The sequence below is a fragment of the Candoia aspera genome, chromosome 1, assembly GCF_035149785.1.
Source record: "Candoia aspera isolate rCanAsp1 chromosome 1, rCanAsp1.hap2, whole genome shotgun sequence".
In the NCBI taxonomy this organism is placed as follows: Eukaryota; Metazoa; Chordata; class Lepidosauria; order Squamata; family Boidae; genus Candoia; species Candoia aspera.
In genome coordinates, this window is record NC_086153.1 from 250,700,466 (window position 1) to 250,714,536 (window position 14,071).

Genomic DNA, 14,071 nt, shown 5'->3' on the forward strand with positions numbered 1-14,071 from the left:
TGAATGTGGGCTTAGCAGCATATGCCGAAACCAGATCTGGCCCTGTTTGTGTTTAATGTAGCCATGGGACTCACAGGGAAACAAGCCCAGTGAATGTGAAAATCCCCCTTTGTACTCCTGTTTATGTTCTGAGAAAATGTATAGGCTCAGATTTAACCCTTGCTTCTTTCCCCACTGAAACAAAATTCATTTGGAAAGAAAATAGGAAAAAGTTATGAAACTGTTGAAGTATGCTTTCTCATTTTCTTTAACAAAGTAATTAAATGGAGAAGGGGAGCAAGGAGCCAAATTCTGTTCTTTTATTAAAGCAGCCAGAGTTTGCACAGCTGCATGATTTGTGGAGATAACATTTAACTCTTTTCTTGCAAAATTAGAAAGAAGGTCTGCAATATGCCTCTTTTCAGATGTGGCTTATGTATCTCTCAAATAAAGGCTCCAGCTATTTTATTTTATTTGGAAAATGCCTTGAGGCTGATTCAGATGTGGCAACAAGCCACAGATTGATCCTTCAAGGAAGAGCCTGGGGCGCCTTCCTTTCCTTTCTCCCTGCCCCTTCATTCTGAGGTAAACTTAATTTTCTGAGAGAGTTATTTGAATTGTTAAACTGCCCGTGGAGAATTAGGATCTAGCCTCAGACTATCAATGAAGAAGTGAACCTCTGCCTGTGAAGTAAGGTGGTAGATTGCAAAGCTGAGCTGAGGCTCTTTCTCAGCTCCTCCTCCATTTCAGATAACATATCAACAAACTCACCATAGTTGCTGTATTTTTTTTTTATTGCTGTCAATGTCCAGGTCTACTTCTTCAGCACTTGGGAGAGTGGCTTCTACTATATTGCTGTCAAGCTGTGGCACAAATTCCCTTGGGAATTGTGCTTATTCACCTTTTCCCTTTTAAGACCTTCCTGTTTAGCCAAGTCTTTTCAGTCCGAATTACAGACAATTGCTGCTTTAATACTGGGGAGGGGGGGTATCCATTATTCCCCTGCTCCATTAAATGTGAAAGTCCATCGCTGCAGCAATTTAAAAATGTCATGATGCAGATGATGCAGTTGCATCATTTAACACAATATTATAATAGAAATGATATCATTTGCATCATGACATCATGACCCAAATGACAAAAATGGCTGTGGAAGTCATAAAACTAAGGTAAAATTGATATAAATTTACCTCCCTTGCCTCTTTTTAAGGAGATGTTGAGAGGGACGTATGGTCATGGCATCCAAAGTATGGTAAATGGGGGTTCATTAAATTAAGGTTCCGTGGTAGTTAATAGTTGATTTACCAGTTTAATTATGTACTGGCAGCCACCTTCAGCACTCACTAGATAACAAAGATGGATATTGTTGTTCGTCGCACAGTCAGCCAGATGTTTAGACTGGATTTGGCATTTTCATCCACCTTTTGAGTCCTTCCCAAGGACCTGGGATAGGCAGATGTTGTTTGATGGTGTTAAAGCTACTATCTTTGCTTTCTTTTGCCACAGTTGTTCTATTTGCTTTGTATTTTGTGGTTTTCTCCTCTTCTTATTATTCCCTTCCTCGTCCAGTGGTAACTGTTCTAAACGGTAGCAGACGTATTTGGAGGGAACATATATAAAGTGCTCTCACAGAGAGAAATTGGTGAACCTTTATATATGTGCTTTGTTTGTTTGTTTGAGTGGCTGTAGGGGTGAGAGAGAGAAAGTACAGTATACTCATTCTGGTCCCCTTCCACTCATATATAGAAGGGCAGGGGGAAGAGCTCCAAACCAAAAATGGAAAGATAAATCCCCCCAAATTAAATAGAAAAATGTTCCCTTCTTTTAATTATAAATCTGCATTAATATAACTTTCCTGTAAAAGGAAAACTAAGACATTAGTTTCCAAAAGAACTGAAGAAATGTTTTCCAGCAGCTCTGACAGAGCAGTATTGGAAGGAAAGAGGAACATAAAGGTCCTTATAAGCCATGAACTCTGCCTACCTGGAAACTATTTTAACAAGCAAAACATCTCTTACTGAATTTTCGTATTTTACTCCAAGGAGTTAAATGTTCAGAGCAGCACTAGCTGAGCCAGATGGTCTTTAACAGTAACATTGTTCATACTGTTTAGATTACCCTGTTGCAAGTACAGCGTCTCATTTACCTTTTATGGAAGAAAGCGTGGAAAATTGACCACAGATGTACATAACCAGGAATGATGGCTGAACAACACTTACTAAACCTCCCCCTCTAACAGACTTGATCCCACAGATAAAGAGTGAATGCTGAAATGTTGGGGATGCAGTGTGAGAATTCTCTAGCATTGCCTATTTAAGTCTTTGCTTTAGATCCTTGAGCTTACATGTTAAGTCTGAAATAAATCAGATGTGATTTGTTTCGCTCTTATTCTTTCACATTTCATTCCTTTATGTATCATATTATTTTTATTTATTTTATTTATATATATATATATCCAGAACATGATTTATATAAACCTTACATCATAAATTATCCCTCTTCCCTGCTCCCCCCCCTTTTTTTTTTAAAGTAGGCAGGAGGAGAAGCCAAGCATATTGACTTCAAGCATAGTTCATAATTAAAAAGAAAGGGTATGGTTAGGGATTTTTTGTGCTGTGGAACAGAAAGCATACACCTGCTATTAATATGGTTTTGATTTTGATCAGAAGCTAAGCTTGTGCCAAACTAATTAGGCAGACTGTTGCTTATTTTTAGTCATATGTCCCTGGATTTGCACTGTAACTTCAAAAACCTATTTGAATAAAACTGTTTTTTCCGCCTCCCTTAGATGTGATCAAACCTTGATTCTGAGTTTTTAAATGCATAAATGAGAAATACAAATGAAAAGCTGTGCACTATGTTTCATAAAGTCCTTTTGTCTCTTATCATTTTCCTTTATTTTCTTCATTTCCTTCTACTTACTTATGGCTAATGTCAGGCCATTTACTTCTGGCTGGAGGATTCCCTTTTGGACGGCATTTGCATGCAGGTGCTCCTCCAAAAGCCCAGCTGTTCAAACTTGCCTAACCCTTGGGAGCTGCGCCGGCCAAATTTATCAACCTCTTTGGAGGCAAAAGCCACTGAGGGTGAAAATCCCAAGGGAGTATTGGCAAATGGAAACTGAATGAGAGAATCTCTTGCCTCAGGATGAATGGATCGTTTGTATTCATCCAGGCATGGAGCCCCATTCAGAAACCAAGCCTCCATCTATGAACAAGGCAGATATCTCAAAAAAGTAAGCCAATCTGCATATTACAAGTCAAGGCACACGGGGTATATGAATCATAAGAGGATTAAATGAAAGATGTTCTAAGAGAAATGATCCAAAGATGGTGACTCAAAGCAAAGTTTGAGAGAAGTCAAAATCTTTCCCCTTATAACTTGTATTTATTGTAAACACTTTTTCTTGCCTTATTTTTTTTTTTAAGCTGAGCTAATAACAAGACCACCACATAAATAAAAACAGCGCAGCTTGGCAGTGCTTCAGAATCAAAGGCAAAAAGACCCTTGGGAGGGGGGGATGTGGCCCCTGTCTCTACCTCCTTAATGCAGTCACACCTTTTCCTAGGATTGTATGGCTGCTGCAACTGCCACATAGTCCCAGGAAAATGCGCACATGATTTAAAGAGCTGCACACAGAAAAGTGTTACTTTCATGTTCCCACCATGCCCCAAGCATCTTTTATTTTTTTAATCCAAAATACTGCAAATCTTACTATTCTCTTTTCTCATAATCACAATAATTTTAACATCCTGTATTTAACATAGTACACAATGAATTTTTGTGAGTAAAACAATACAAGGATAATAATATTAAAAATTATTAACCACACCCTTTCCTTAGAAGCTAATTGTTAACCAGGAGCTAAAAGCACTAGAAACAGGTCAACAAATGCAGTTGGAAATCTATGTTCCAAAATGCTCTTTTTAATATAATTTTATTGCAGCAACATCCTTTTTACTGGAGTCAAACCATCTGTTTATTATACAGACCAACTCCCAAATAATTTTACTTTCAACACATTGACCTGCCTACTTCATTGCATACTAGATTGTACTAGGCCAACTCTGATTCAGTCATTCCCAGAGCCCTCATTCTTCTCCACTCACCATTAAGAGAGGACTACTACCCCACCATTGTTTCACTTCCTATTAGCCATTTTAGCTTGTTCTTTTGACTTTTTGCTGCCTTCTGTTTAAAACCCTTAATCCTCTCAGATGCAGGCTGCCTTAGTTTGCATCCATTACCATTTGGCCATTGCTTTGTCTCATGGCAGGTTCCTGTTGGGTTTTCTGCACCCTTCTACAAGGACAGACATCTTGCAAATACTTTTTATGCCACATGTCAGGGTTATTTTAACATGCTAGTTGTGTTCATTGTGTGGTGATTTAAGAAGCTGGGAGTTGTGAGGATATTAAACAAATGGTAGGCACTTTGCAATTTACATATTTTGTGAGAAAACAATATGGAACTGGATGAGCAGATATACCATACATATTTTTCCCTCTATTATAACAAAAGCTGGCTGGGTGACCTTGGGCCAGTCACTTTCTCTCAGCCCAACTCACCTCACAGGGTTGTTGTGGGAAAAATAGGAGAAGGAAGGAGCTATGTTCGCTGCCTTGAGTTATTTATAAAAACAATAAAGGCGGGATAGAAAATACATAAATAAATGTTGCTTGATCTGAAAATGAAAGCAGATTTGTTCTTCCCGAATTCAAGGACATGGAACTGGTGGCCCACCAATATTATTAAACTATAACTCCCAGCATGACTCATCACTCACCATGCTGGTTGGTGTTACTAAAGTTGTGTAGCAATATCTGGAAGGCCACAGGTTTCTGGGCTAAAGGAAATTAAGGTTAGGAACTGCTTTGTAAATCATATAATACCAGGTTTCAGTAATCACATTTAAAGTTGTAAGGCCCTGACTTACCGTCTGGCCTTCTGTACCTAACCAGGGCAGCCCAAGTAACACAACAGTGACAGCTTTCACTGGTATGCACTGCTGCCAGCAACTTCTTCCTTCATTTAACGAGGGGTATCAGAAACAGGCTTTGAGTATATCCAGAATAAATAACATACACCAACCCACTATCCATCTGGTTTCTTACTACGTATAGATAGAAGTCCTAGAAGATTTTATTCCATCTTGGAATGGGCCCTATCTTTCTTCTCACTGCCATCCTGCTCCCAGGAAGTCTCTAAGAACAAAAGCATTTAGCAAGGTCTTTTCTGCCTATTTAATCTCAAAAGGGGGTGGAAATTGCAGTTGAAGATTTGGTCAACTGTCCAACATAGTAGAAGATATTAGGTTTCAGTTATATGTGTATCTTCTGATGTAGAGGGTTGCCTGTTCAGAGATGCCCATACAAAAGACCATGACGCTTGAGGGAAAGTGATTCTTCTGCTTTATACCTGACAAAATATTACGGTCTACAAACTGAGGCCAGGGGGAATCTACAGTGAACTACCTCATCCCACACTTAGGAGAGGCGCATCCTGGCTTTGGAATGTATTTCTCATGAAGTTGGCTGGCATCAGTGTTGGTTGCATTTCAATACCAGGAGAAAACTTGAATATTTACTTTTGCAATTAGTTAGGGATACCCTGTTATCCCTTGTAAAAACCTGTGCCTCTATTACTTTATTATAGTTATTTACATTTAATTGTTTAAGTATTGTGATTTTCATTTTATTGTATTATATAGTTTATGGATTGTAACCTGCATTGAGTTACTGGGGATAGTTGGGGGTGGGGGCTCTGTGTGTTTGTGTATGTACAGTATATCTATAATATCAATATACCCATCTTCAAAGAAATAGAATGCAGTAAGTATGTATATAGGGTTGGAACACTATGCTTATTTACTGTATGTGACTAGATTATGCTATGTTTAATATCCAGCAGCTCAGAAACAACTTAGATGTCTGAGAAATTACAATTTGCAGAGCTACTTAATATGGCTACAATATGAAATTGGATGAATGTGCCTTTTATATTCTTTTGTGCCTTACTACCATGAACAGACAGATCCCAAGGATGAAATTATCAAATAACTCCTGGTGAAAGTCTACTTACATAATGGAAATTATGATGAGAGCATCTTTCTGTATCAAGAATAACTTGCATGTGTTTCTAGCCAGTCTGAGATTGCTGTCAAGATTAAAGGTTTGAGCTAATGCACATAGTCTAACTGAAATTTTGACTCTTTTTCATTGCTGAGATAGTGGCCACACATTTATGTGTGCACAGAGGAAGTATTAGGTGCAAAAGATGAAGGAAAAGCTTTTCCCCAAGTCAACAGTCATTGAACACATTGAATTATTAATGCCACTTAGAATATTGATAAGTTTTTATAAGATTGTTGATAGAGGCAAGGTGCAAAATTTCCATTCTAGTTTTATGGTTTTTCCTCCTCTCCTGTTTATCATTTCTGTTGCAAAGATTTAGAAGGCTCTGATAACAATGACATGCAAATATTTCTATATAAATCACAAAATTATTAGAAACAGAGATCAGTAAATAGTTTGTGATGCTGTAAAAAGTTATGTACAGGACCATGACAAATTCAATCTGAAAAAAAGGAAAGAATGTGGGGTAAAGGCTGAAAAACATTTAATTAATAGGTAATTTGTTTGTTCATTTAAATGTCAGCAGAATGACTCTGCTGTTCTCTATCTTTTGCATGTTCCACCTGGTCACATTGCCTCAGAGACATAAAGAAATAAAGGACAAAACAAAGGAATTTCTAAACCAGAAGAGGGTTTAGTGGTGGTAGCAGAACAAATAGATCCTTTAGTGATCTCCCAGAGTTAATGGGATAACGAAATTTTTGAAGAACAAAATAATAATAATAATAATAATCAAAAGAGACCCATAACAAGGAAGGTATGCAGAAGAGGAACACAGAGCATGGAGAAAAACATAGATGTTGGAATTGCCAATAGCTTGGAAAGATCCAATTGCAACCTTAGGACAAGGCTGGAAAAGCAGGCAGAGCATGGCTTCTGGAATTCTTTCCAACCTGTTTACCAACAGTGGCCATATATTTGTCTATACATGGCCCTTGGAAGCATGGAGTAGCCCATGTGACAAAGGAGGAGGGAGGGGGGTTAGAGTGGAGGAGCTGCCAGCATTCCAAATTGCTGTCCAACTGCCTCTCCCATATGGATATATTGGGGAAAATTTTCAGGATTTTGTTTTCTCCCCCAGTTTACTAGCCAGATTCAACCCATTTTCAAATCAAACCTTACCTTCCTTTTGGTAGCTTCTCCAAATCTGGTCATACTTTGTTCTGTTTTGGATGAGCTATCCTGCAGACAGACAGACCGACACAGGGAGTCTAAAGTCTCTTTCTGTAATTTCTTTCCAACATTCTATTGGGTTGGAAATAATTAAAATGGTTTAACAATGGTGTACTAGGCCCTACCCAAGTGTGTTTCTTGGGTAAGATTACTAAACAAACCATATTTTTTAATTTCACAGCTGTAATAAAAAGGTGCCTATTTGTTACTTGCTGAAAAACCCAAAAGCTATGCATTATACTTTTTTGCATGACAAGTTAAGAGAAAAATGACATGCCTGTTAACAGCATTTTAAATATATTCTAGTACTTACCTCTGCCCATTATATTTACCTCATTTATATTCCAGTTTGTTTTTAATGGCTCATACAACATTGTTGTTGTTGTTTATTTGTTCAGTCGCTTCTGACTCTTTGTGACTTCATGGCCAGCCCACGCCAGAGCTTCCTGTCGGTCGTCAACACCCCCAGCTCCCCCAGGGACAAGTCTGTCACTTCTAGAATATCATCTATCCATCTTGCCCTTGGTCGGCCCCTCTTCCTTTTGCCTTCCACTCTCCCTAGCATCAGCATCGTCTCCAGGGTGTCCTGTCTTCTCATTATGTTGGCCAAAGTATTTCAGTTTTGCCTTTAATATCATTCCCTCAAGTGAGCAGTCTGGCTTTATTTCCTGGAGGATGGACTGGTTTGATCTTCTTGCAGTCCAAGGCACTCTCAGAATTTTCCTCCAACACCACAGTTCAAAAGCATCTATCTTCCTTCTCTCAGCCTTCCTTATGGTCCAGCTCTCGCAGCCATATGTTACTACGGGGAATACAGCATACAGAGTTTAAAAAAAGATTACTTGTAGGCTATATGACTAAAAGAGGGCTTGAAGTGGCAGTGAAAGTGACAAAGAGATTAATTAAAATGGTATTCTGGATTTTGTGGGAAAGACACAATGTGGCAGGTCTAAATTTTTACACAGTATTTGTAGACAAGAGTTACTGGGCAGAGGGTTTAAGCTGCAACTACACAAAAACCCACCCCTTTTAACTTGTGTTGCAGGTGTAACACCTAGAAATAGGAGCAGGGTTTCAGTTGTGCAGTTGTGGCCACCACCTTGACTTTTTTTTAGCGTTCCTGCCCCCCCCCCCCACAGCATTCCTTAAATTGGGGAATGTCTTTTTAAGGGTTATGGAAGGTGAAGCAGACAGGTTATATGTAGGCTGAGCATCCCTTTTCCAGTTCACAGAACCCTCCCCCCCCAAAAAAGATGTAAAAATGCATGGCCTTTGAGATGGGCATTTTGTGATTGAGGATTTTAAGCATTATTATTATAAAAATGCTTTAAAAATATACTACAATACTTTGAAGAATTCCTTCTTTTTGTCTGTCACAAGTAAAAGAATTTTATTGAATGATGTCAACCGCTTAGCGTTAGAAGAAATTATGAGCATTTCAATCCATTCCCTACACATCTGCATGAGGTTTACCTCTGTTAAATTAAGCCTAAATGCCTATCTTCCTAATGAATTGATTGTCATGATTGCCCATTTCTGCACCTTTTCTAGGTTCCGAAACACTTTTGAAGTGCAGGGAAAGTATTTCAAATATGGTAACTTCACAGATTTAGACAAAAGTGTTGTGATGCAAACAATTTATATGCAATCTTTTTTTTCCTCTTCTTAAATATGAATTGTGTCTTTTTGGCTCTCATTAGTTAGAACTATCCTGCAAAATTAGCTTCAGATTTTATCAGTACATAATCCTCATGGGTAATTAATGTTTGCAGCAAGGTAGAGGCTACATGTGTTCCTGTGGGGAGAGTATTCCACAATCTTCTCTGAAACAAGCCAAGAAATCTGATTTTAGAGACAAAATGCAGTGTATTACACATAGGGAGCAGCTTATTTATTAGCTATGATAACTACAAATAAAATTTATTTGTACAGAAATACTATAAACTATATAAAAGTTTATCGATTGATCATATTTCCATAGCGTAGAACTTAAATCTATTTTCATGGTACATATTTTTATAAAAACTGAAATGCTTTTTAAGAATAGAAAAAAAAATTAAATCTACCAAAGTGTTGTAAAGGAAATATTCATAAAGACAGTTAAATCCTTGCATGTGAGAATTTTTCTGTAAATGCAATTCTTTTAGTTACTACTTTTCCATTTTCCAGGTGAAACATTTCAGTTTTATAATATTTTGTTGTTTGTAGAATGTGATTGGTATTTTTATTATTATGTTTAATGTGTAACATTATGTTTAAAATGATAAGAGCAGGTGGAATTTACCTCTTTAGCTAATGTATATCTTCAAAATCATATTAAAATTTTGCTCTTTAAACAAGAGTATCACCTGTATTGATGCATGGTTTGGCCCTAGTCAAACTAGTGAAGCAATTAGAAAATATTATACTTAAGCTTTGCAGTATCAGTGTCATCATCTTCAGTATTCATTCTGTTCACCAAGCTATTATTTTCTATATTCTATTTTTGAGGGAGGAAGGGAGGGAGGGAGGGAGGGAGGGGTTGTGCTGGTAGACAAGTTTTCTACTACAATTTTTTATGCCTAAAAAGTATCAGAATACAATACTGTCAAATGGATTATTTCTGGTAAATTTCATAAAGAGAAAATTTGCCAGATTTCATTAAAAATAATCTTTATTTGCAAAAGAATAAAACAATGATACCAAATGGACATATTGCTGTATATACATTGGAGGCACATTGCTTCTCATGCAGTTAATGCTCTGAAGTATCTAGTAATTCAATTGGAAAATATACAATTTTGGGAAAAATGTATTTTCTTCCCACCACTATCTGGATTTTCTCATGGCCTAGATAATTTTATCCTATTAACATCAAACGTCTAGGTAACTTTAGAATCTTCCATCTGCATTATTTCTAGGAAGGCATAATATAATTAGAAATGACACTAATTGGCATTATATGGTTTAATTAAATTTCCTCTTCAAGGAACAAAACCTTTTAACCAACCATTCCAGTGCTATTTCTATATTTATTTGTTATGTGACTAAAAGTGCTATGTGGCAGATATAGTATTCATCCATTTTCACAAATTAAACTATTAGTATAATGTTACCTCTGTTCAATAGACAAGCAAAACCATCTCACAAAGTTCTCACCCCTTCTTGCTAAAGTTCCAGTTTTTAATAGAGATGCTAATTGGGTGGGCTGGAGTTGAGGGGAAACATGTAAGGAATGGAAAGAACAGACTTCAAGTAAGATTGAGCGCTTTTGTTTTTTTCTGCTTGAGACAGGGATATCACGGGAACATCTTGTATCCTAAATAAATGCGATTGAAGAAATTAAAATGGTTTTCAAACATCATAAATGTAATGCTACTCCCTTGAAATTTTAGGTGAGATCATCTGGATGTTCAAACTTTGGAACTGATTACATAATTGTTCTGCCATTATATGGTTATGAAGGTGGTGAAATCAAATTTTAAAAAGCCCTCCTTATGGAGCTCTGCAATTTTAACTGAAGTTTAGCACTTATGCTATTCTCGTATATTAAGATTAATCCATTGAAATATGAACTGAAAATGAAACATAGTAAGACATTGGAAGAGGCAGGAAAAGGAAGCAGAATTTTCTCACACACTGGCCTGATCCCACTCCCATTGCTGCTTCCTCACAGCACCTGGTCTACCAGCACTCCAGCAGACTGAGGCTAGGTATATTGGGTAGCCACCACCACCACAGCAAGCTTCTACCACCAGACAGGTTCTCCCTGCCACCGTGCTAGCACCTGGCAGCCCAGCACCTAGTAGCTGATCGGTGGCTCAGTCAAGGCATGCTACCCCTCAACAGCTGATTGGTGGCATTGCTAGATCCAGAATCAGCTCTTTGGTGGCAGCAATACCCATGGTACAAGAGCTATCTTAGAGCCCGCTGCCCACAGGGCCATTCCTCAATGATCATCATTCCAGCCTCCACCACTCCTGCTACCAGAGTTCTTAATTGCCACTGAAAGTTCCAGCAGCATCAGAAGACCCTCTGATCCTTCCACAGCCATCCCCTCCATCCACCAATCCTCCCAAATATATTCAACCATCTAACTTCAGTGTCTGTTATGGTTCCTTGGCACCATTAAAGAAAAAGAAAAAAGTGGCCTCAGTTGACCCTATCACATGATCTCTCCATTGTTGAGGGTAATATGTGAATAGTAGAGAAGTACAGAAGAAAGTAGGAAAATCTCAGGGTTGCTTGAAGCTGATCAGATTTTTCATAAATGTGCTTAAACAAATCTGAGAGAGGTTGCCTATACAGAGGCCCAAGGGAGAAAGTGAGAGGAGAAGGAACCTAAAGCAGGAGATTGTGTTACCAGTTCCCCCTTTCACTTTGGGGGTCTGTCCATTGTTTTTCTTTGAGTCATGTACTGAGGCCTACAAAGAGATAGGAGCAGGATCGAAAGACAGAGCCCAAACGTTACATTACAGCCAAAGTACTCATTGGCTATGTAAGTTAAGAGGTAAATCAGTTTTTTGAGCAAGCCGTACTGTAATTCACACATAATGTAAACCATCGTGGGTGTTTCAAACATCACACTAAACCAAAGCACATGAATCAGTCATGTATAGCATGTATTTGCCTTTCTATTTATATTTACCTGAATGTTAGTGAGAAGACCTGCAGGTTTGTTTGAAACTACTGAATAGAGTGAGATACTTTTAAACCTCATTTTCTGTGCAAGGGCATAAATAGAAATGGAGAGGAGAAAAACAAAGGATGGGCAAGAAAACAATGCAGGCAATCTGGGGGAGAAGGAGTAGATGATTGTGATGGATATACTATGAGGGTGGATATTGATCAAGCAGTGAATGGAGAACTGAAGGGAAAAGGAGGGGGAAATTCACCTCGTGCTGTTCCCTGATTTCTCAGTATATGCACTCCCATCCTTCACCACTGCTATAATAATATTCATCCTAATAAAATTTAATGGCTGAAGAATTCTGTAAGGTTGTTGGATAAATGAGGTTGCACAGTATGTCAAACGTTCAGCTTTCCAGAATGAAATTTTGCCAGAATGAGACTGGCAAACTTTGTTTGCTCTGCAGATGGTGTATGAGTCTCTTGTGGCATCATATTAAATTATATAGGCAGTCAGTCAAGTCTATAATGCATTGAGCTTAGAGGTGCAATATGCATTGAGTATTCTGTCAAGAAATGGACTCGAAAGCACAGAATACAGCTATGCAAGGCAGCAGAAGAGAGAGCTGTTAAGAAGAGGACTTCTTAGCTAGCTGTTAAAATGACGACTTGGATAGTGTACAATGGGATGTGGAGCATTTTGCCTCAAAGGTAAGGGATGCTGCAATGCTTGCTGAATTTTTTTCAGGCTGATTGCTGTGACTGATTATCTGTCCAAAGCACTGGGGTATTTTCAAAGTGATCTTTTCTTTTGGTTGCTATATTTTATTTTTTTCTGCTGGGTAATACTGTTTTTATGATGCATTACCTCACTGTGACATTTTGGTAGTAGCAACTATTGAGGTCAATAGTTTAATAAATATACTGCAAATAAAAGTACTGAAGAATTTGTGGGCTTTTTCCCTCCAATGAAATATGGAATATTAATCCTAGCAACCTCAGATCAGCAATATCTAAAATGCAGAGTCATAACAAAAGAAATGTTAAAATATGCATTTTTCATAGTCTATCCCCCAAAGCTCTGTCAAAATTGCTGCGTGTTTTGGAATAACAATATCTTTCATCACCAACTACTTTTTTTAATTTCAGGCCCTCTTTATTCTGGGAATAGATGACCTCTCACAGTTGTGCATTATTATTTCACTCCATTCTGAACATGTTTGATGAGGTTTCCCAATGTGAGGATCAGGAAGCCCTTTGATTGTGTTCAAGAGCCTCTATTGTGAGCAGCTGCATGTGTCCTTCATGCTTTAATACAAGAAACGTTGGGAAAATATATTGGATAAACTGTCGTTTGTGCATGCATGTTTATGGCATTCAAAGCTGAAGTTTTTAAAGAGTGAACTTCCTAGCTAGAAAGAGAACAGTTAGCAGTGACAGCAGTCCTGCTACTGGTGCTAAACTATATGGGCTGAATGTGTACCCAGACTATTTATGAATCACAGTGGGTTGGATGCAGAATCCTCATGAGCAGACTTCCCATGTGGGCTGTTTTTACTGGAAATGGGGAATAGGTAAATTTTGCCTATCCCTCCTCCTTCCAGCGGAGACTAGATGGTCCTCCAGAAGAATATGAGAAGCGGTACAAGAGGCTGCAGAATGAAAGGAAAAATTGGTCAAAATCTTCTTTGCTTTAGCAGGACTCCTGCCCTTGCATTTCCATTCACAGAAGGACTACTCTGGAATCAACTTACTAGGACTGTCAGAGATTCAGTCTGGAAGGACAAAATGTGATTCAGAAGACACATGGGTGGGTGTGTAGCACCTGTTGGAACCACCTTAAAACCATCTGTGCCTTTTCCTTTTCACACTGCTGCTTCCTACAGCTGAGGCACAACCCCAGGACAAGCTGTACTTGGATACAGGTTTTTATATCGGATGCTATGTATATGCCCATGAACAATCCAATCCAAATTCTGTCCTTTGAATCTGATTCTCCCTTCAACCCTAGTATTTTGAGCATCGAAACATAACCTGCACACTCTGGGTTCAGTTCTGCATCCAGTAACATGGGCTTCGATTTCATCAAAATCAGCAAGACTGTTGACAAGAGGATGGCAGTTTAGATTATGTTATATATACTTGCAAGCAATTCCATTTTTCTTAGACAAGATACT

At 38.2% G+C, this 14,071-nt stretch overlaps 1 protein-coding gene across 3 annotated transcripts in view; it reads left to right on the top strand.

The window, feature by feature from the left end:
* Positions 1-14,071, top strand: part of PARVA (parvin alpha) — a 103,391-nt gene that overhangs the window by 32,975 nt on the left and 56,345 nt on the right. The window contains exon 1 of one of the 3 annotated variants that reach the window (XM_063289482.1): positions 650-669. The exons of 1 other annotated variant lie outside the window; for it this stretch is intronic. Coding sequence is in view for 1 of the 2 variants with exons in the window: in XM_063289480.1 (XP_063145550.1) it covers positions 12,578-12,605 (28 nt within the window). In the remaining variant the exon portion in view is untranslated. Of the gene's footprint in view, positions 1-649; positions 670-12,375; positions 12,606-14,071 lie in introns of those variants that run through there. One more of the 3 variants, XM_063289480.1, reaches the window with a different exon arrangement.